At 45.8% G+C, this 23,530-nt stretch overlaps 1 protein-coding gene across 1 annotated transcript in view; it reads left to right on the top strand.

Moving 5' to 3' along the window:
- Positions 1-21,748, top strand: part of ONECUT2 (one cut homeobox 2) — a 38,484-nt gene extending 16,736 nt beyond the window's left edge. The window contains exon 2 of the mRNA XM_059040443.2: positions 21,437-21,748. Coding sequence (XP_058896426.1) covers positions 21,437-21,723 — 287 coding nt within the window. The 3' untranslated portion in view covers positions 21,724-21,748. The remainder of the gene's footprint in view (positions 1-21,436) is intronic.
- The last annotated feature ends 1,782 nt before the right edge of the window (positions 21,749-23,530 follow it).

Raw genomic sequence — 23,530 nt, 5'->3', positions numbered from 1 at the left:
GGAAATTATACATTGCCTGGAGATTTTTTTTTTTTTACAGTTATGTTTTGACATTCATATTACATGAGTTACAAACTATGAAGACCAGGCATATATGAACAGAATGTTTAAATTAAAACATTCCAGACCTTTTTTTAAAATGCCTTTAATTGAGTGCTTTGCTGTGCTGCATGATAATTAGGTATGCTTGGTAAGCACTTGGCTTCAGTGACTGTCATCTGTGTGCCTTGCGTAGCCAAACCAAGTTTCCACTGACACAGAGGCAGAGACAGGCAGGGGTGGGCAGGGCAGGAGGCAGCTCTGAGGCCTCTCTGAAGAGCCTTGAGCCCTTATTCAGAGGCTGCCCTCTTCTCTGGCTAGGGTACCATTGCCTGGATATGCCTGGCACCAAAGAAGGACCACACAGTCCTTTTTCCCCTTCTTCCTGGCGCCTCATCTTCCTCCTCTGCCATCCTCCAAAGGAATTAGCCGGGACCTGGAGGAGAACTGCTGAGTTCACCCTCCCTGACCAGTTCTCCACCTAGAGCCTCGGACTTGGGCTTCCATAGCCAGATTTTGGAAAGTCAGTTAAAAGGACAGAGTTGGGGGTAGGTAGGGATTGGATTGAAGGGGAGAGGGAGGAAAATCTACAGTAGAGATAGGTGGGCTTTTCTCCTAGAAGCCACACCAACTCAGAAGCCCAAATATTCTGCCTCCTTAGAGCTCCAGAAGCCCCTAGGGGTATGAGCATCCCTATCTGAGATGGGGAAGGAGCCCCAAGCTAAGATAAGAGGGAGTCTATGACAGGTCCTGGGAATAGTGTCTGTAGGACCCAGATCCTTCTATCCTAGGCTGTTGGGAAGGAATTGGAGGCACCAAGCATTCTTTTCTCCCTCCCTCTTTCAGAGCTGATCTTATAGAAGTAGCAGCAGGGTAGCACAGCAGAACAAACCATCTTTGGCTTTCAAGTCAGACAGGCCTGGGTATTAATTATAACTCTTCCATTTACTAGCTCTGATTTAACTTCTCTGAGTCTCAGTTTCCTCCTTTATAAAATGGGAATAGTATGTCCATCTCGGAGAATGATGTAAGTATGAGAGATGATCTGTATAAAATCATTGTTAGGTAACAGGCTGATCAGCTCTCTTCAGGACTTTCCCACAGAATTCCTTGCCTAGAGTGATGACCTGAGGGATAAGATGGCCTTGGATGTTGGGGAGGAGGAGAGAAAGGCAATAAGTTACAGATTTTATTGAACATCTATTATGTGCTATGTATCAGTTACCTATTGCCATAATAATACTAAGTAGCAAACCACCCCAAAACTCATTGTGTTTAACAATAAACATTTTCCCTACCCCCCCTTCCCCCTTGGTAACCATAAGTTTGTTTTCTACATCTGTGACTCTATTTCTGTTTTGTAAATAAGTTCATTTGTACCATTTTTTAAGATTCCATATATAAGCGATATCATATGATATTGGGGGGGGAGGAATAAATTGGGAGATTGGGATTGACATATACACACCACTATATATAAAACAGATAACTAACAAGAACCTACTGTATAGCACAGGGAACTCTACTCAATACTCTGTAATGACCTATATGGGAAAAGAATCTAAAAAAGAGTGGCTATGTGTATATGTATAACTGATTCACTTTGCTATACAGCAGAAACTACCACAACATTGTAAATCAACTATACTCCAATAAAAATTAATTTTAAAAAACAATAAACATTTTCTTCTCACATATCTGCAGGATTCAGCTGATCTAGGCTGATCCCAGCTGGGTTTCCCTTTGTGGTTTGCCTGGCTTGATCATGTGTCTGTGGGTGACCTTGTTCCATGTTTCCTATCCTGGGACCACTGGGGTGGCCTGGGTATGTCCTTACAACGATGGCAAAGGGGGAAGCACAAGCAATAGCATACTCCGTAACATTCCATTGGCGAAAGCAAGTCACGTGGCTGAGCCTAGAGACAGAGTATGGGGGCACTACCAGATTCCATGGCGAGGAGACTCGTACAGGAAAGGGTTTTGGGTTTTGTTTGGTTTTTTTGCCATCTACCTCTTACCACATATTTTAGCATACTTCCATTCTTTTTTTTTTTTTGGTGGTACGCGGGCCTCTCACTGTCGTGGCCTCTCCCGTTGTGGAGCACAGGCTCCGGACGCGCAGGCCCAGCGGCCACGGCTCACGGGCCCAGCCGCTCCACGGCACGCGGGATCCTCCCGGACCGGGGCACGAACCCGCGACCCCTGCATCGGCAGGCGGACTCTCAACCACTGCGCCACCAGGGAAGCCCCCATACTTCCATTCTTGCAGGAAGCTATTCCTATGGTTGGGATAGGATAAGGACAGCAGATTTGGCAACAGATAGGAAATACGTGTGGAAGTATTTCAAAACCCTTTATTACTTTATACTTTATACAATGCCCAGCTTGTTAGAAGCCATGTTTCTTTGTACTAGGCTGATCTGTGGCCATACCTGACCTTCCCTCTAGATGGTAGCAGGCAGGGAGCCCGGCTTTGCTCTCCATCTTCCTTCTAGTGCCATAGTTGGCACTCAGTAAGTGCAGGTGATCCCCGGGGGTACACAGCTCTGGTGTCCTAACAGGAGGTCCCTTCTAGCCCCACCAGATGACCACATGTACCTCTACATGTATTTTAAAATAAGGCTTCATTTTAAACTTTTCTGGTTTTTTTCACTGAAATAACCGCCAACCATCTGAGGAACAAAAGTCCAAATCTGTTGCCTGTAGAAGTTAAGCCATCCGATCCAGATCTCCATCATTCTGTGCAGACAAAATCCAAACGATGCCAGCACTTTATTCATTTTACCAATGGATACAGAAGCAATTTGGAGGTGATATCAAAAAGATCAAGAGCTTTACTCATTTGTGACTCTAACAATGTCTAAGGCTTGTTGAAGGTGGTTTTTCGGTTTTTGTTTTTTTAACCTTAGGTTCTATTTCTGGCGTGCTTTTATATTTTTAAATCATAAGCAGTGTTAAAAATACTTGACAGTTTTGTCTTGGTTCTTAATGTGGGTGTTAAGAGATGCCTTCCATTAGTGAGTGTGCCTCAGATAATGTGTTTATTTGCACCTTCCTTCTTCCCTGCCTGTCCCCTAATGGTCTGGTACACAGAGGGCTACTTGAGCTGATTTATATGGATCTCCGTTGCTCTCATTTGTGCATACTTAATTCAGAGAGGTGATCATATTGATTTCCCAGGCCCACTTTTCAAGACATTGTACTAACATAGATATCTTAGCAGCTCTAACTACATTGTCTGAAAAGGAAAACATTTTAAACCTTTGGAAGCAATTTTGATGGACATTTCATTGTTCTCTATATTACTTACCTAATTAAATTTCCTTCACATCGAGGTCTGTTTAAAATTCAATTGAGAAATATTTTCGAGTTCCATTGGGCAGATAACTTTGTTTAGCTGGATTTGTTCTGCATGCATATGAAATGGCATCCTATGAATCAATACCCAGTGCTTATACTTCCCGTGGATGTGAAGAAATGACACCCGTGTAGGCAAATGTAGTCTCCTGTTATTCATAACGAGCTGTCCCTGGTTACTGAACTTGTTCACCCTGTAATTCCAGAAAGTCCTTGTGTTTTTGTGCCTGTGGATTGGCAGGCTGCTTTATTCCAATTCTGAGCATTGTGAACGAAATCTGTAACTTCTTTCATGGATTAGCTGGAGTCCCGGAATTCCTGTTTGCAAGTTCAGAGTCCAGCTCAAGGCCACTTGCCCCCTTTAGGGCATACAAAAGTCTTATTTGCATAGCGGAGGTGGGTAGAATTCCAGATGGAGTTTGAAAGCAAATAAGGTTATCGGTCTGAGGAGTCATCCCCAGTGGAAGAGGTGAGATTCCTGATGTTTTATATCTTTGGAAGCAAAACCCAGGAGAAAGGCCTTATCTCTTAGTTCCACCCACCTGCCACTGAAGACAAGAAAAACAGACCCTCCTCATCTTTTATCCTGGCTAGCCATCCCATTCAGTTCTGTGGCAAAGGACCCTGCGGTAACAGAGCTGTAATTGGAGAGCTGGCATTCCATAAGCACTGCTTTAATATTTAAAAAAAAAAAAAAAAAGTTCCAAAGGTGTACTTTTTGTTGCATTGTTAATTAGCCTGTAAACATTGCAGAATTAATTAGAATCTTCCAAGTCTTCAAGGTTTAGCTTGTTTATCTCTGTCTTAGTCTACTGTACCGAAATACCACAGACAGCTTATTAAGGACAGAAACTGCTCAGGGTTCTGGAGGCTGGAAGAGCAAGATCAGGATGCCAGCCTGGCCGGGCGAAGGCCCTCCTCAAGGCTGCAGACTCCTCATTGTATCTTCACATGGTGGAAGGGGTTAGGGAGCTCTTTGGAACCTCTCTTATAAGGGCACTAATCATATTCAAAAGGGTTTTCTACCCTCATGACTTAAGCACCTCCCAAAGGCCTCACCGACTACTGTCATCGTCTTTGGAAGTTAGAATTTCAACATATGAATTTGGGCGTGACACAAATATTCAGTCTATAGCAATCTCTGTGCCTCAGATAATAGTGGGTATCTCATAAGGTTATTGTGAGCCTTAAATAAGCTAATGCATACAGATGCTCAGAACACCTGGTCGATTGTGAATACTTGCTAACTTAGTTGAATCATTATTATTACTATTAATCGATTAATATTACCTTTGTAATTTCTCCATACATAAGCAGGAGACTTGGCCTGAGTCACCAACTCTTCCATATTTTTTACATATCAAGAGTATTGCTTGGGACTTCCCTGGTGGCGCAGTGGTTAACGCTCCAAGCTCCCAATGCAGGGGGCCCGGGGTTCAATACCTGGTCGGGGAACTAGATCCCACATGCATGCCACAGCTAAGTTAACATGCTGAAAGTAAGGAGCCTGCCTGCTGCAACTAAGACCCGGCACAACCAAATAAATAAATTTAAAAAATTTTTTTTTTTAAAAAAAGAGTATTGTTTGGCGTTGTCAGATCCAGTTTAGGTCCCAGCTACACCACTTACTAGCTGTGTGACCTCATCCAAGTCATTAACTTCAGAGAGCCTCAGTTGCTTCCTCTGTAGAATGGGGATAAGGTTGGTGCCGACTAGATAGTTGGTGTGCGGGTTAAATGAGATACCATAGTGTTTAGCACTGCACCTGGCACTTTTACATCTTATTTCCTTCATACCCAGGATAATCCCCTATTTCACCTGGACAGGTCTATCCTTCAGCATAGTTTTTGTCCCTTTCACCAGTGGCATTTGTGACGAGAGAGACTGCCAGACACAACATCGGTCTTTGGATGCTCTCCTTGCAAATCGGTCGAACATGCAGCAGTGTTATTCACTCCTGCCCCCACTCCCTCTCTCCCCCACCCCCATGTCCTTTCAAGACTCTTTAACAATTACAGGCATTTCGCTAAGCTCGTGCTTAGGGTAGGTTCTGACTGCATCCTTATTGACTTAGGCTGGGATAAGGTCCCTTTGGAGAGTGTGGTAGGTGATGAGCGCAAACTCTACAGTTGCTAGAATTGTACAGTTGTACATAGAAAAATTACCGCTCCGCCGGCAAGGCTCAGCTCATCTTGTATCTGCATCACGAGCGCAGGTTTGGGAGTCATTTCAGAAAGCTGTTTTCTCCCACATCCAGGTAGCAATGAGGCAAAAAGTGCCGAGTACTGTTCCCTCTTTTCTGGTTTCAGTATGGCTGGACCCTGCCTCTCCCTCCTGTTCCCCAGATCCACCACTTAACTGTGCATTCATTTGGTTCTCATCTAACTCCCTGAAGGCTCCTGTTTTGGTTCATGCTATCATCTTTATTCCCAAAACCAGGAGCCTTAACATGGAAAGGAAGGAAGGAAGGAAGGAAGGAAGGGAGGGAGGGAGGGAGGGAGGAAAGAAAACCCACAGACACCTCGCTTTTGCTTTTCCTGAAGTAGCAACTTACCTGCTAATAGAAGATTTTGAAGCCATGGGCTTCCTCTGAATTCTCAACACACGATTGTTGAGACTATTTAAACAGTCTCTAGAATCCTTTTCTGACCCCAAATTACTCCGAAGCCTTAATTGTCTTAGTGGTTTCTTGGCCACATTATTTCATATTCATTAGTGTTTTCATGAAAAATGATAAAACTAATTAGAGCGGCCACCGGTTAATTCACTTGGTGATTCATTACTCCCTCCCCTCGTGGTGTTCTGCATGTGGTCATCTTGGAGAAGGCATCCAAGGAGTAATTGCAGCTCTGTTCCCTGAGTGATCGCCTAATGCCATTAGTTCTCATCCACAGGCACATCTTCAGCGGCTCTGAAGGGGTCTGGTTACAGCTGCACCCTCGTCCCTGCCCTTTGGATGCAGGGAGACAGGGGAGCCTGCACTCAGGACTGGTCCTCTGGAGGGGGGGTCCAAGGCAGCAGAGGGGGCCGAGTTCCTGGTGGGAGGTGAGCATCACTTTAGCCTCTTCTAGACCGTGAGGTAAGGCCAGGATAGCGCTCAGAGAAATCTGCCCTGAGAACTTGTACTTGGGAAGGAATAAGGAAAACAAATTTTCTCCGGTTTTAGCGGACGTGTGGCCAGGCGCTGGCTGGACGCTGGAAGTCTGGTTCCCTCTCAGACCTCTGCCGGCCACTTCTCTTCTTAACACGTTTATTTGTCCTCACATCCACTGGGATGGCAGCTATCAAAAAGCTCAGGGGGTGTGCCAGCCTATGATAGCATCTGCAGTGAGGCAGTCTATCTAGGAGCAGAATTTGTGGGTCACAGCGCATGCATATATTCAAGTATATCAGATACTGCCAAACCGTTTTCTAACCTGTTATGCGAATTTACACTCCCACTGGCAGCCTGGGAGAGTTCCCATATCTTTGCCAGCAGTTGGTATTGACAGATTTTTACATTTAAGCCATTTAGGTGGATGTATAATGTTGTTGTTTTAAGTTTACAATTCCTGGATTACTAGTAACTTTGAGGGTCTTTTTATATAATTGTGGGAAGTTTGGATTTCTTCTCCTGTAAAGTGCCTGTTCAAGTCTTTGCCTGTTTTCCTATTGGGATGTCTTGACTTCTTGTTGATTTCCAAAAGATTTTATATATTCTGAGTTCAGGCCCTTTATCAAACATATGTGCTGCAAATATCCATGGCTCTCCTCTCTCTCTCTCTCCCTCTCCACTCTCTTTTTTGTGTCCTTTGATATACAGATTATAATGTAATGTAATGTAATGCACATTAATTGTAATGTGCTCTAATATTTCAGTCTTTTTCCTTTGAGTTAGTATTTTTTTTAGTCTTGTTTAAAAATTCTTTCTTGAGATTATGAAGATATTACCCTATATTATTTTCTATAAGCTTAATTGTTTTGCCTTTTACACTAAGGTCTGTGATCCATACAGAACTTATTTTTTATGTATGACATGAAGTAGGGGGCCAAGAATTAAGCCCTGCCCCAATGCCTATCTAATTACCCTAGGCTCCATTATTAGAAAGAATACCTTTCCTCATGTTCTGACGTGCGAATCTTCTCATTAAATCCCATATCCACAGGTGTATGGATCTGTTTGTAGGCTTTCTGTTCTGTTACACTGGTCTAGTTGTATATCCTTGTCCCAATACTACACAATTAGAGTCTTATTAGAGGTCTTGATAGTTAATACAGCAAGTCATTCCATCTGCTCTTCTTCATCAAGAATAGCTTGACTAGGGAATTCCCTGGTGGTCCAGGGGTCAGGACTCTGCACTTCCACTGCAGGAAACCCAGGTTCCATCCCTGGTTGGGGAACTAGGATCCCACAAGCCATGCGGTGTGGCCAAAACAAACAAAACCCCAAAAAGAATAGCTTGACTGTCCTTTGATTTTTTTGCATCCTCACGTTGATTGTATTTTTCTTTTTTAATTTACTTTTGGCTGCTTTGGGTCTCTGTTGCTGTGCGCGGGCTTTCTCTAGTTGTGGCGAGCGGGGGCTACTCTTCATTGCGGTGCGTGGGCTTCTCACTGCGGTGGCTTCTCTTGTTGTGGAGCACGGGCTCTGAGCCCACAGGCTTCAGTAGTTGTGGCACATGGGGTCAGTAGCTGTGGCTTGCAGGCTCTAGAGCGCAGGCTTAGTAGTTGTGGCACATGGGCTTAGTTGCTCTGTGGCATGTGGAGTCTTCCCAGACCAGGGCTCGAACCTGTGTCCCCTGCATTGGCAGGCAGATTCATAACCACTGTGCCGCCAGGGAAGTCCTCACATAGATTTTAGAATCAGCTTGTCAAATCCCAAAAACTGAAAGGAAAGAAAGAAAGGGAAGGAGAGAAATCTGCTGGGATTTTTATTAAAGATTTCGTTGGATCTATAGATCAACATGGAGAGAATTAAACTTTTTACAATATTGAGTCTTCCAATCCATTTATTTAGTACTTTTTAATTTCTCTAACAAAGTTTATAGTTTTCTTTGTCAAAGTTTTACATACCTATTGTTAGATTTATTTCTATGTACTTGACATTTTAATCCTATTATAAATGGTATCATCTTAGTTTTCTGTTTGTTGTGTTATATAGAAATACAGTTGATTTTTGTCTAAGGATCTTGAGTCTAGGAACCTTGCTAAATTCTCATGTTAATTCTAATAGTTTATCTGTGTATAATCTTGGATTTTTTATGGATGTTAATCAGTATTGATGTTTATATGTTCATCTTAAAACTGACCACCTTATTGAGCTTTCTTATTAGTTCTAATAATTTGAGTATTGAAGCTTTGGGGTTTTCTAGGTTAAAAAATCATATTAACTTATTTTTATAAGGGTTCTGTTTCTGCCTAGAGAAGCAAGATAGGGTAGCTGTTAGGTACAAGGAGTTTGGAATCTGACTACCTGAGTCTGAAACCCAACTCTATTACTTTCTATGTAATCTTAAGTAATTTGCTTAATCCTCTGTGACTCAGGATAATTAATTGTAAACCACCTCATAGGTTGATTTTAAAAATTAAATAAGTTACTACAACTTCAAAAATGCCCATCAAATCATGAGCACTCAGTTTATGTCGAATTTTTTCATTTTATCAATTAGTTTCATTCCTTTTAAAATTCCTACTTCTTATTGTTTTTTCTAATTTTATTGCATTGGCTACTTTTCCAGCATAATACTGAATGATACTGGTGCTTTCAGGCCTCACCTGAAACTTAACACATTGAAATGTTCCTTCTAGGTTTTTTTTTTTTTAGTTGTTTTGTTTTTCATAATTTGACATATATGTAAATCATCTTTAACTGCACTTATGAATCTGGTATTAAATTCTGCAAGGGGGAGATAATTTTCCAGTAGAATTTACTTTTTTCAAACTATGCTGTTTACATAATGATGAAAATCATTAATAATGGAATTATTTCTTTTTAAACATCATTGAAATCCTGTTGCAAAAGGAGGCACCGACCCTTCTACCTTCCTGAAGATTCATTGGTATAGCCTTTCCAAAAAGGTGCTGATTGTTTATGTAATGATACCCCTCTGGATGTTTGGGATATGTTCAGGAGTATTCATAGCCACATAGAGCTGCTGGCCAGTCCTTTTTTAGGACAGTATCACATTCTTGAGCTTTTAATTTTGCTATATTCCAAGGAAGCTGGAGTATGTCTTCAATTTTCTTTTCATAAAGAGTATACAGATACACTTTTTGAGTCATTATATAACTAAGAGTGCTTCCCTGCATGAAAGACCACTTGAACTGCATAAATTCTAACATTACAACTGTGGTATCAATTTTGCTCTTAATTTCCTCCAATGCTATGTATTTCTCATTTTCCGACAAGAGTTTTATTTTGTCTTTCCCATCTTTTATCTTAATTGTGTTTTCTTTATTACCTACTATTATTTATAGAGTTCTGTCTTGTTTTCTTCTTAATCATTTTCTGTTCCTGTTTCATAGAAGCCATCTCTTTTTGCATTATCTTGAGATACTGAATTATTCTCTAAAATGTTCTTTAAGTTTCAATAAGATATTTTCAGATGAATTTTCTCTGATTTCAGATGGTAGTCTTTTTTTCTGTTTTCCAATGTTTTCCATCTCTTTCCTTTTGTCCTATGTATTCATACTCAAGTGAGAAAAACCCAGTCAGGCCTGATATAGTTAATAGGAAGGGTGTGTGTTGTCCTCACAGACTCCTTTCTGGATGTTGGTGCACTCACCCTTGTAGACCTACACTAAATTGCCAACTGATATACCTAACCCAGCTCCTACAGTCTAAACCAGTTTTCTTGTAATTTGGCCCTGCTGGACTGACATGGATTCATCTCCTGCATCCATTCCTCAGCTGCTGACAAGCTGGTCAAATGGTGTATGTGCATCAGTCCCCAAGATACCAAGCATCAAATCTTCCTCTCGTCCTTACGCTCACCTGGAGCACTCTTTGGAAACTATACCTCCCAGGGTTTGATCTACCACTGGAGTCCCTCTTCTACCCACCCCACCCTCAATTTTTTTTGCCCAATTGTTTATTGAGGGTTGCAGTTCTCAATTAGTAGGTATAAGGGAGTAGACAGCACTCTGGCTGTTTCAAAAGGCATCACCTATCAAGTTGAGTGATGGTTGCTTAATTTGAGTTTCTGAACAGCTGGAGGACTCAGGTGTTATTTTTTCAATCCAATTCCATTGGCCTTGTGTTTAGGTGAGAATTCCTCAGAAATGGCCCCGTGCAGGTTGACGGCAGTCCTAGTGTTCAGTTTGGTGAGTTTTACCTTTCATTCTAGGTCTTCGAGATCATTTTAGTGGGAAGTTAGGAGAGGCTGTACTGGGTTCTCCTAACCACTTTTAGTGAGATGTTCTATCCAGAATTAAATGTTTGTTTTAGCAACTCACAACTTTCTGGATAGCTTGCCGAGTACAGATATGTAGCAGATCTAAAGGTCTGTCTTTGCCAGGCTTCTTCGTAGGCAGAATAGATGACCGGGAATCGTGATTTCAAAGGCTGAGTACCCCCTGAAGATTTATTCTAATAGCCAAGGGAGAAATAAAAACACCACTGAACTAGTAATAAGGGAATCTGGGTTCTCAGGGCTGGGTCACTGACTCCCTGTGGTCAGCGCTGGGCAAATCATGACACCTCTAAGAGCCCCAGACTCCTTATATCTAAAATAAAAGATAGGACCAAATGGTCTCCAATGTCCTGCCATTCTAGGACTCGGTGGTTTTACCAGCTGGCCTGGAACATCTGCTGTTAGAAACCTGTTCCTTGGGGCTCCCCTTTTACTCCCAGAGTTTCTGCTGAAAGGGAAGCCGAGGAGGAGAAGGCACATCCACGCTGGGTGAGCAAGCCCCAGCTACAGGCAGAACCTGCTGGGAGGGACAGTAGGAGGAGCAGGCAACTCGGGTGCAGAGGAGTGGCGACCCTCTTCTGGAGATCTGCCTTCTGGGGCCACACTGGGCCTCTATATAAGCAAGTTTCAGGCATCAAAGGACCCCATTTGCTGAGTCCCCTTCAGTGACTTTGTGTGGAAGGGAAAATAGGGATAGGAAATTAAACTTGTTTTCTTCAGAGGATGTCTTTGAGGCAAGGGAACTGCGAATGGTGACCGGATGGCTGCCTCTCATGTGACAATAAATAGACCTGGGAGGTGCTGGTTTGTCACAACCATCGTGTTCATAACCTAACCCAAGTGAAGTCACGGGCGGCGGGGTTTTGAGGGAGCTCAGAGAGTTAGCACTTACCACCCATGATTTCCAAATGGGAGGAAGGGGGCACCACAGGGATACCCAGATGGGCAGAGACGTGCCCCAGGTCAGAAGTGAAGTTTAAGGTGGGGCTCAAGCATTCCGGGCAATGCCAGGCTTCCTGGGGTTCCTGACTTTTCTGCACTTTGGATGCGACCCCTTCCAGAGCCTCCAGGATGAGGGGTGTGTGCTCACGCATGCGTGGTCCCCTGCTCTCTTGTTTTTTCTCCCTCCTCTCTCCTTTCCCCCTCTCCTCTTTCCCTCCTGCTCTGGCATCTCCCGCCTGTAATATTTGCTCTAATAAGCCAGGCAGCAGCTACGTCACTGGCACATGGGTTGTTCAGCCCAGAGTGCCTTGGCTGTCCAGGATAATTTGCTAAATGGTTTAGAGGTTTTTTCTCGCCACGGAAGGCCAGTTAGAAGGGAGTGAAAGGAGGGATAAAACCCCAGGGACCGGGAATGACTCCAAATCCATTTGCGCAGTGCAACTTCCCTGTCTCTGCTCTTGGCCACCCAAATGGACGCTGGTCTGGATGTCACTGGCTCTGCTGCCTGAGCAGATGGGCATCTGGTCTGTGAGAAAAGCCAGCTCCAACCTGGAGACAAAGCCATTAAGTTTCCCGTTTGACTCAGGCCAGGGATGTTTGGAGAAACAAGAGGGAAGTTGGAGTTTAGCTCTCAGGGGCCAAGTTCACCCTACCGGCCCTGTGACCATCTGGATCAAGGTGGCGTTCAATAATAAGATCAGGAATCAAAGAGAAGCAAGGAAAACTGTAAAGCATCTAACTGCAAACTACTTATAGTTTCCAAATTTTAAAGAGCACAAGATAATCAAATGATGATGAAAGATCTTGTCCATTGCAGCTCCTCCCCTTTCATCAAGCCCTCCCGCCTCCCCGGTGAGTGATTGGTGCGCCACCTTCTGGCCTCAGTGGCCAACGCTCAGAGCCTGAGCCCCGAGTCCTGTGTGTCACACCCCTCCTCTCCAGGTCCCTGTAGCAGTGTGCCGGCACCTCTCCCTTTGCTGGCCCGAGAAGCCTGCATTGATGGCATTGTTCAGCACCGATGGTTTCCTGAACATTAAATAGGTACTATCAGAGTATGTAACTCTTCCCTATTTGAATGCAAGGGATGCTGTTATTATTTTAAAAGCTCTTGAATATGCAAATTAGTTCCAGAGGAAGGGAGCCTTCCTGGACGCCATCACTCCTCCCATCCTGACAGTAACAAAGGGAAGTAAAAGGAGTTGATTTCCCTCTTCTTACCTCAAAGCCCCACAGAATTCTCCGAACGAGGCTGGAGGTCCAAACACAACCTTACTTTCGTAATTGATTTTTCCAGCATAACCCAGTTGGTTGCCTCAGTTGATCTTTCGAACCTGACTCCAGCCCCTGTGGGTGTGCCCCTGTGGCTGGAGAGGGTTACTCTCCAGCTCTGCACAGCCCTTGGAAGACGGCAGCTTCAGGCTTTCCAGCTGAAATCTGGAAACGATTCTCCTTCGGCATCGTTTTCAAACCCATATACTCGGAGGTTAAGTGACCACGCTGAAAAATGCACACCCCGATGACTTCCTTCCCCACCCCACCCGGTGCCCTGGCAAGATCACACAAAACAATTCAGGGAAAGTATTCACTGAATGCAAGGAGAGTAGAGCATGTCTGCATTATTTATTAGGGGCTAACAATACCCATCATATGTAGAATGTATTTAGACATAAATTAGTGATGTTAGGAAACACCAGGGGTCCAAAACCTATTAGGATCTCTGACACGTATGTAAAAAACACATCACAGTCTTACCTTTTCTATGAGGCTGGGAATTGGCTCTGAGACAGCTTCACAAGGAAAACAAAAATCTTTAACCTTTTGTTTGCTATAAGCTCTCTGGACAGGTCATCTACCGTTGAGTGAGTCTTGGCAAATCATTTCAGGCTATGAATTCTTAACCTCACTTTCTCACCCCCCCCTTCCTCTTTCTTCTTTCTCTATGATGGAAGGAAAGATATTGACATTTACTGAGCACCTACGGTGCACACCATTACAGCTAGCCGCTTGATGTCCCGAGGGGTTTGCATTAGTATCCCCACTTTATAGATAAGGAAACTGAGGCTCGAGGTCATGCAGCTGATAAGTGGCCAATGTGGAATTTGAAACCAGGTCGTGACTTCAAGCTGAGACTTCGTACCCTACATTTGACTCCCTGCCTGGGCAGGAAGGCAACAGCTGTTCTTTGCTTCTTTGTTAGCTGTACATCACCACAGGAATGCCACGTAACACAGAACCACAAAACCAGTGGCATAAAGCCACGAACGTTTATTTTTGCTCAGGAGTCTGTGGGTCAGCTGGGCAGTTCTGCTGGTCCAGGCCACGCGTGTGGGGTCTCAGCTGGGCTCGCTGCAGTCAGCTGCTGGGGCAGCTGGGGTGGGCTGACCCAGGCTGGCCCGGGCTTGTCATGGGGCGGCCAGAGCTCCAAGAGCATAAACAAAGCACTCTGCTTCTCGAGGCCTGGGCTGTCCCTTCTGCCACATTCAGTTGGCCGAAGCAAATCGCCAGACCAGCCCAGATCCAGGAAAGACAGACAAAACTCCATCCCGTGCTGGAGGGGAGCTGCAGACTGACATTGCAGGAGATAGGGATGGTGGGACAGGAAGAATTGGGGCCAATTTTGCAATTAGTCAGCCTCACTTCTCACTGTGGGGCTGCCTTGCTTCCTTGGGGGCACCTTTTTCCTGGAAGCCTCAGCTCCCCCATCTCCAAGCCTGCGCTCAGAGCCGTTTCTCACTTGTACTGAGGACATTGTACAGAATGACTGTGGAGGGGGATTTAAACGGCCCTCTTCCAAAGGGGAAGGGGTGCAGTCAGTCTGGCAGGGGTTAAGCCTTCCACTGACTGCATTGAGCTGAAGCAGGAGGCTTTCAGCATCAGCCAGCACAGGAGGGGAGCCTGGGCGCGGGGCAGCCAGCCTGGGGGCAGAAACCACACGGAGAAAGATTCTTCTAGGCCCACACCTGAGACTTTGGCGCTTCTTCCCGATACCCCATGGAGGGTGGCTTTCCGTTGCCCATCCTCGAGCATCTCTGGACATGGTATCATGTTCGTGGAGCCAGAGTTCCTCTCCTCTGCAGGGGCTCGGCCCCTCACCTCCCCACGGGCCTCTGCAAGGACCTCTCTTCCGCCTGTGTGTTTGCGGTTTCCAGGGAGGAGGGTTGGAAGGAAAGGTCCATTTCCGCAGGACACTGGGGCTAACTGGCCGACACGGGAGGTGATGCTGGGCTGTGAGGGAGGAGGAGCGTGGAGCTGGGGGGCAGGAGGCGGAAGGAAGGGGGAGCACGGGGGCAGAAGAGGGAAGGGCTGCTGGATTCCTGGAGGACTGGGACAGGCCAGAAAGCTCATGAGAAAGAGACAACCACTGGAGAGAGAGCAAACAAATCGGCAAGATCAGAGACGAGAGGACAGTCCAAAGGGGGCCGACGATTCCAGACCTCGACACCACATTGCATCACGACTGCCCTGCCGCTAACTCAGGCTCAGCACCTACTCAGACCACCTTCACCAGCAGATCATTCATGACCCCTGCGAGGCGGTGCTGGAGGTTAAAGACACAGAAGCTTCAAGTCCAGAAGGAAAGAAAAAGCCCCGATTCCATTTCCCACTAAGGCAGGTGGGGTTAAGTATCCCCCAAAGAGGCACCTGCCCAACATGGGACTTGAGAGGCAGAGTGGATTGTGTATAACAGCTCGCAGGTTAACAGCCAACGATGTCCTTAATTCTTCTGGCCCCTCCCGGAGATGTCACTGAGGAAGACAGCATTTGTACGGTACCAGGCAGAGGCAGAGGACCATGGAGGGCAAATCCATCCGAAGGATGGAATGGACCCGGCATTCATTTCTGGTCCAGTCACCACAAGGGCGAGGGAGGCCCAGTGCTCATACCCGGGTCACACGGCTAGTGCATGGCAGAGCTGAATTGGAACTTCGGTTGCATGGAAACTGCCCTGCCCTCTTCCATTTTAGTCTTCTCCCCCCATCAGTTGCCTGGAGAAATATAAAACTACAAAGGCTTTTGTTTCAAGTCTGTAATTCATTTCCATGAGAGTTTCCTTTCCTGTCAGTTTGTTGACAGGAGCCCGAGGGACCCTTCCGGTACTTGTAACTCTGTAGCAAATCATGAGACGGGGTCGGATTCTCCAAAAACAAATGCGAGCGTTCAATACAGCAAAAGTTGTTCAACGGGGACCTGAATTCTTGGGGCAAAATCCCAGTAGCGTGGGTAGTTTCAGCTCCAGAGCAGGGAGGACCGAGGAGTCGGGCCGGTGTTGGGTGCCTCTTACTTCCCCGGCCCCTCAGGACCGAGGGAGGCTGGGAAGGGGTTTCCAGGCCAACGTCTCAGCCCCGACGCTAGTCGTGTCACCCTAAACAAGTCACTGAACCTTCAGCAACTGCAAAATGGGAATCCACACCTCTGCCCCACGTTCCCGTCAAAGAGCCTGTGGAAAGTGCTGGGTTAAGATGCGCCAGTGCAGGGGGCACGGGTTCGATCCGTGGTCGGGGAACCAAGATCCCGCATGCCACGGGGTGCGGCCAAAAATTTTAAAAAATAAAATAAAAATAGGGCTTCCCTGGTGGCGCAGTGGTTGAGAGTCCACCTGCCGATGCAGGGGACGCGGGTTCGTGCCCCGGTCCGGGAAGATCCCACGTGCCGCGGAGCGGCTGGGCCCGTGAGCCATGGTCGCTGAGCCTGCGCGTCCGGAGCCTGTGCTCCGCAACGGGAGAGACCACAACAGTGAGAGGCCCGCATACCGCAAAAAAAAAAAAAAAAAAAAAGGAGGGTTAAGACACTGTAGCCCCAGTAGGTAGCCTCATTGTGGGCAAAAACAAATGATTTCTCCCTGTCTTTGAAATAGAAATGAGCCCTCAAACCTCCATGACCCACACGGACCACTTCCCCAGGAGAGGAAGGAGGATGGAGAATGAGGTATTTCTCTCTCTTCGCGTCAGGCAACACACACAGCACCCCATGGTACGCCCTCCCTGCTTCCTCCCTAGAAGAGGGAGGAGAAGCAGGCCCCAGTGCCTGCAGGAGTCTGGACTAACCTCTCACCCTCCTGGAGCAGAGTTTATCGTGAGTGGCAGGAACGCACTCCGTCCACGCCACTGATGAACACCGTCTGCTGGGTTTCTAACACACATTCCTGGGCCGTAGGGAGCTACTTGGCATTTCCTTAGCTGTTTTGGAAATGGGCATTTGTAGCGTGTAATGTTCTAACACCAAAACCATTTACACTCTGACTGTGCCTCTGGGCAAAGCTAGCTGCACACCTTGTCTGAGAAATTCTGAGGTTCCCACCTTCCTGCCAGCTTCTAGACATCATTCAATCTGTCTACTTTTTCTTAGACTTTCAAAGCAGGTGTTTGCCCTCTTGTTTGTATTTTCCTTCAGCTCCTGACCAACTGCTTTTGTAAGAATCATGAGGTGGCAACTGCCAGCTGTGAGGACTTGGGGCAGGTTATGGACCTGCAGCCTCATTATTTTGGGCTTTTGGACTTGCCGTACATTGGCAGACCACAGGCTGCAGCTTTGCATTTGTTGGCGTAGAGTCTGTTGGCTTTGGAGAGCTGTTGGGAAGGCATTTGCAGGATCTGATGATCTGTTCTCTCTCTGCAGGTTGCTGAATGTTAAACTTGTAACATTTGTTTCTTAAATCATATGTAGATATATCTTCAAATATAACCTGACAGGCCAACACGGACCTGCATCAATACTGTCTAAACTCCCTATTAAAAGTGCAAATACACCACCACACCGGTCAGAAGGACCATCATTAAAAAGTCTTCAAATAATAAATGCTGGAGAGGGTGTGGAGAGAAGGGAACCCTCCTACATTGTTGCCAAGAATGTAAATTGGTGGAGCCACTATGGAGAACAGTGTGGAGGTTCCTTAAAAAACTAAAAATAGGACTTCCTCGCAGTCCAGGGGTTAAGACTCCACGCTTCCAATGCAGGGGGTGTGGGTTCGATCCCTGGTCGGGGACCTAGGATACCCCATGCCAAAAACTTTAAAAAAAAACCTAAAAATAGAACTACCATATGACCCTGAAACCCCACTCCTGGGCATATATCCAGAGAAGACTCCTTTTTTTTGCGGTACGCAGGCCTCTCACTGTTGTGGCCTCTCCCGTTGCGGAGCATAGGCTCCGGACGCGCAGGCCCAGCGGCCATGGCTCACGGGCCCAGCCACTCTGCGGCATGTGGGATCCTCCCGGACCGGGGCACGAACCCGTGTCCCCTGCATCGGCAGGTGGGCTCTCAACCACTGCGCCACCAGGGAAGCCCCAGAGAAAACTCTTAATTTGAAAAGATATATGCACCCCAATGTTCATAGCAGCACTGTTTACCATAGCCAAGACGTGGAAGCAACATAAATATCCATTGACAGATTAATGGGTAAAGAAGATGTGGTATACACACACACACACACGCACGCACACACAGACACACAAACACACACAATGGAATACTATTCAGCCATAAAAAGAATGAAATAATGCCATCTGCAGCAACATGGATGGACCTAGAGATTATCATATTAAGTGAAGTAAGTCAGACAGAGAAAGACAAATATATGATATCACTTATATGTGGAATCTAAAAAGTGATACAGATGAACTTATTTACAACAAAAAATAGACTCACAGACATAGAAAACAAACTTACGGTTACCAAAGGGGATAGCAGGGGATGGGGAGGGAGAGATAAATTAGGAGTTTGGGATTAACATATGCACACTACTGTGTATAAAATAAAGAACAGGGCTTCCCTGGTGGCGCAGTGGTTGAGAGTCCACCTGCCGATGCAGGGGACACGGGTTCGTGCCCTGGTCCAGGAAGGTCCCACATACCGTGGAGCGGCTGGGCTCGTGAGCCATGGCCGCGGAGCCTGTGCTCCGCAACGGGAGAGGCCACAACAGTGAGAGGCCCGTGTACCGCAAAAAAAAAAAAAAAAAAAAAAAAAAAGGGCTTTAAAATAAAGAACAAGGACCTACTGTACAGCACAGGGAACTATATTCAATATCTCCCCAGATTCCAGAACACTGGCCCTCCAGGTAAAAGTCAGAATCTCTGGGGGGTAGAACCTCTGAGGCTGCTGTGCAGATAGAGTCCCTCTAAGGTGCCAAGGCGTGGGGTGCCATTTCTGTAGGGGAGAAAGATGGACAGACCCAAGGGCTGGATTCTTGCCCTGGGTCTGCAGCCAACTTGGGATGTGACCTCAGGTCAATCGCTTACACCCTCAGGTCTCCATTTGTTTCATTTTAAAATGAGAATAATTCTGCTGCTTATCTTCCTCAGGATTACTGGGGTTATGCAGCCAGAGGGAAGGTGGGGAGGGGGCATTCACACACTTTGTCTCACGTAAGCCTCTACAGAGGTGAGCACCTTATTTCCAGTATGCAGGTGAGGAAGACAAGGCACTGAAAGGTTAAGTCATTTACCGAGGTCCCAAGTCTTGTAGGTGGAGGAGCGCAGGTGAGAGAATCCAGGCGTCTGGTTCCAGAACATTCCATTCCATCAGGGTGATCCTCTGAGATTTTAGACATCAGGTAGATGCTTGCTAGTCAAACCGAGGCATATGGACCACCAGCAGCAGCAGCAGCACCTGGGAGCCCGCTAGAAATGCAGGTTCTCGGGCCCCGCCTGGGTTGACTCCCTCAGAATCTGCATTTGAGCAGGCTTTCCAGATGATCCCTGTGCACCTTGAACTTTAGAAGCACTGTTGTAGAGGATTGCACAAGAGAGAGGAAGTCTACAGATGAGGTTATGGTACATATCCAAAAATCCAACAAAAGTGTAAGCTCCTCCCAGGGATAATCAAAGGAGAAGTCATTACCGGCAAATTCCTGTGGGAGAAGGGTGACTGTAAGCCGTTTCAGCCCTTTCTCTCTGAGTTCCCATTTCGGGGGAAGCGCCCCTTATCTGAAAACATCCAAACCTCCCGAGAGAATGGGGTTTTGGAGGGAAACATATTGTTTTTATAGGTGTGTATGTGTGTGTTGTGTTTAATTTTCAAAGGTAATATGTTTACTTTTAGCAACAAGAGAAGGAAAAATCAGGAAGGGAGGGTTTGGCAAAGCTGACATAGCCCTACAGGGTTCCTTTCTGAGGGGCCTCCCGTTCCTGCCCTTTTCATCATGGCTTTTCACTTATTTCAGGAGTGATCCTTTACGGCAGATAGCATCCACCAGGGAGGATGGCCAGCTGGGTAGGGGGAAGTTCAGCTTCCAGAATATCTTTTCTATGAGTGTTGGTCCTTAGGTTCAATCCGAAGACCCATCAGTTTGAAGGATGTTCCCCTGATACTCAGTCTGCAGCCAGCGGCCCCACTATACCGAATGCTCCCTGCAGAACGCAAAGAGTAGAAAATGGCCTGACCCAAAGCTCAGAAGCAAAACTCACAAATCAGGGCTTTGAGAAGTATGAAGAGGCTTCCAGACAGCACTCCAGACTGCTAGCCTTAGGGGAATGTCAGTTGAGGACAAAGAAATTCTCAACCTGGAGCCAGAACGTCCAGTAGGATTTGATCCAGGGAAGGATGCTCAAAGCCCGCCCTCTGCTCCCTCCTCGCCTTTCCTGGATTAGCTCTGTTGAGGCGGCACAAAATCCCGGGGTGAGCTGCGGTTTCTGTCCAGTGATTTTAACACGTTTCCCATGTTTCAATTTGTGATTTGTATGCACAATGTTATTTGGACCTTAAAAGTTACTTTTCTGAGACCCAGTCTGTCTGTGAAGTGTGCAAATTCCTGAAAGAGTCAAGACACCACTTGTCATCAGCATCCAAAGCATTCATTTATGTCCGTGGCTCCAAAAAGAGCCAGTCGGAAATACCACACAGACCTGGTCCCTGCCTTCTAGAAACTTGTAGGGTAAGGCAGAGGTAGTGACACATAAATTAGTGTCCTGGCTGCATATGGCACCCCAGATGTGGATACCCATGTACTGAATCAGAGACTCTGCATCTACTAATTGACACATCTAGGGCCCTAAAATAATCCACTGTAAATTTGGGTTCTTTTGCCAACCTCAGCCCTGGTCTTTTTGTACTGGCTTTCCTTCAGACCAGCCAAATTAAAACTGGTTAAACCATTTTTTTCAGTCTTTCCCTCCCTGTTTGATTTTATTTTTTTTTCATTTTTCAAAAAAGTCTAGAAGAAAGGGATTTGGGGTCGGGATGATACCATCACTCTGTCACTTCTAATTTCATTCTGTTAACAATTCTTTGAGTCCCGAGGGTGGAAGCTTTGCTTCTGAGAAATTATGCACTTTTAAGTTTTGACTTCAGAAAGTCCTTGTGGCTCATCTGTAAACAATTCCAGAGGGTGACTACAAAAGAGGAACTTAGTAACCAGGCTTCCCCCTGGGGAAGTCAGTGATACCTTCAGAGCACCTGGTTTCACAGATAAAGAGTTTTAAGGGGGTGGGAGTGGGGGGGTAGGGAGTGAAAGAGAAAGCGTTTGGTTCAAAACCACACTGTGTAAACAGCCCTGCTCTTTTCTCCTTTCTCCCTTCCCCTGCTAACCGATGCTTTCCATCACCCTTAGATGAACTGGGAAGGCTGGTTATTGACAACTGGGCAATTTGCACAATAAAGTTTAACGGTTTACATCCCCTTTGACTTTACATCCCCATCGACTTTGTCAATGTTCTCAATGGATCATCACGCTCGCTCGCACTGACTCTCTCCTTCTTCTCTTCCCCTTCAAGCGTGCAAACGCAAAGAGCAAGAACCAAACAAAGACAGGAACAATTCCCAGAAGAAATCCCGCCTGGTGTTCACCGACCTCCAACGCCGAACGCTCTTCGCCATCTTCAAGGAGAACAAACGCCCATCCAAGGAGATGCAGATCACCATTTCCCAGCAGCTGGGCCTGGAGCTTACGACTGTCAGCAACTTCTTCATGAATGCCCGGCGCCGCAGCCTGGAGAAGTGGCAGGACGACCTGAGCACAGGAGGCTCCTCGTCCACCTCCGGCGCCTGTACCAAAGCGTGAGGGAAGGACGCTCAGTGGGGCACAAGTCACCTCCAAATGAGGACAACAGATACCAAAAGAAAATGCAAAGGAAAAAGACGCTGGATTCTTAGCTGGGGCCCTTCACTGGTGATTTGAAAGCACAATTCTCTTGAAAAGAAAATTCTACTCTAGCTGTAATCATAGGCCAGGTGTTCTTTTTGTTCATTGGTTTTTAGTGGCTATGGAGTCCAAGTGCAAGCTGAAAACTAATCTCTTTGAACCGGACATTGTCCTCTGAGCGAGTGTGCTAAGCACCTCAGAAACCCAAATGGGGCCTTTCTGCAGCAAGTCAGTTTCAGTGTGGCGTCAGTCAAGCTCAGGATTGCTTAGAATGTCAACGGTCCCACTTTGAGTCCTGTCAACCTCTTGCAGTCGAAGTTCCCATGAGTAATAGTGGGACTTTGGCCTGTGTAAGGACTCTGAGTTTGGGTTCCCAAGATGCTACAATAAGAGAAGAATCTAGCAACAAGAATGACCTCATTTGCTTTCCAAGTGCTTAGCCTCATCATACCATAGTTCACCAACGTTCACAGCCATAACATAAAAAAAACATCAGAATGACAATTACTGAGCACAAGTTTTAAATATGGAAGTTAAAAAAAAGAATCCGAGGACCTGTTTTTCCAACTCAGGCATCTTTTTCATTGAATGGTTTAGAAAGCTTTAAGTTGATCCAGTTTACAATTTTCTTTTCCTTACCTCCTGGAAATCTCACGTAGTCTTGGATCCATCAAAAAAAAAAAAAAAAACAGATCAGTTCACTTGAGCTCAAAGTATCAAGCACAACGAAGATAAACAGAGAAGTAAGGAAGGTTCTGGATTCACCGCATCTCAATTTTCAAGACACCAATTAGGAAGTCATGAGGGAATCATTGGGAATATGGCTTCAAGCACATTTTGCAGTTTGCTACAAATTCTGTTTGTACGTAATGCAGACGCACACTCAGGAGGCCAATTTAACTGTTAACAGTACACGGAGCAAATGCAGCATTTTAAAAGATCTAGATTTTTTTAGATCACAAATGTATCCTTCTTGGTTATCTGCCACCTGGTTCCTCCTATTGTGCATTATGACCACCACATAATACATTCTCACTCTTTCAGATTTGGGTGTTCCCTTGTCCATCCCATCGGTAGGGACGTTTTCAGTGTTTCGTAGCAAGGAAAAAAATAAATAATTCAAACCACCATACGTGTTACTCATAACCGTCATCTAGTCCTGAATCTCTTCCATTGTTGAATCATCTAGCAAAACAACTGAATAAATCTGGACAAAACACAGCACACCAAAGAAGCAGAATACTGCAAACCAAAGACATTTGTTACTTGCCATTTTCTAGCCTGAAAAATACTGTGATTACTTCTTAGAAGTCAGAAGACCTCTGCAACTCCGAATGGCATTCAGCTCTTGCATTTGGTTCATCACCGGGCTGAGTAGAGCGGCTACACCAAGGATGTTAGCCAAGCCACCCAGCGAGTGGCTTTCTGGTTCCTGGCTGTCACCTTCCCACGGCAAATGGAAGAGCGCCCACAGAACCCTGGGAGATTGCAAAGGTCACCATGTGCATATTTACCAGTGAATGGCCCCAGGTGGGCACTGCGGGGCTGTTCAAAGCAAGCCAAACACTGCAATGATTCTTTACAGACACTTGAGACTGACTTTTTTATGAATTACTTAATCGAAACCAAAGAAACTTTTTCTGCACCTAACTTCTGCAACAAACAAAACTGTCCCATTAAAATGAATAAATAAATAAAAACGTAAATCACCAAAAATCACCACCAA

Source organism: Kogia breviceps, chromosome 15 (assembly GCF_026419965.1).
Source record: "Kogia breviceps isolate mKogBre1 chromosome 15, mKogBre1 haplotype 1, whole genome shotgun sequence".
Classification (NCBI taxonomy): domain Eukaryota; kingdom Metazoa; phylum Chordata; class Mammalia; order Artiodactyla; family Physeteridae; genus Kogia; species Kogia breviceps.
This window is presented reverse-complemented; position numbering and strand designations above follow the sequence as displayed.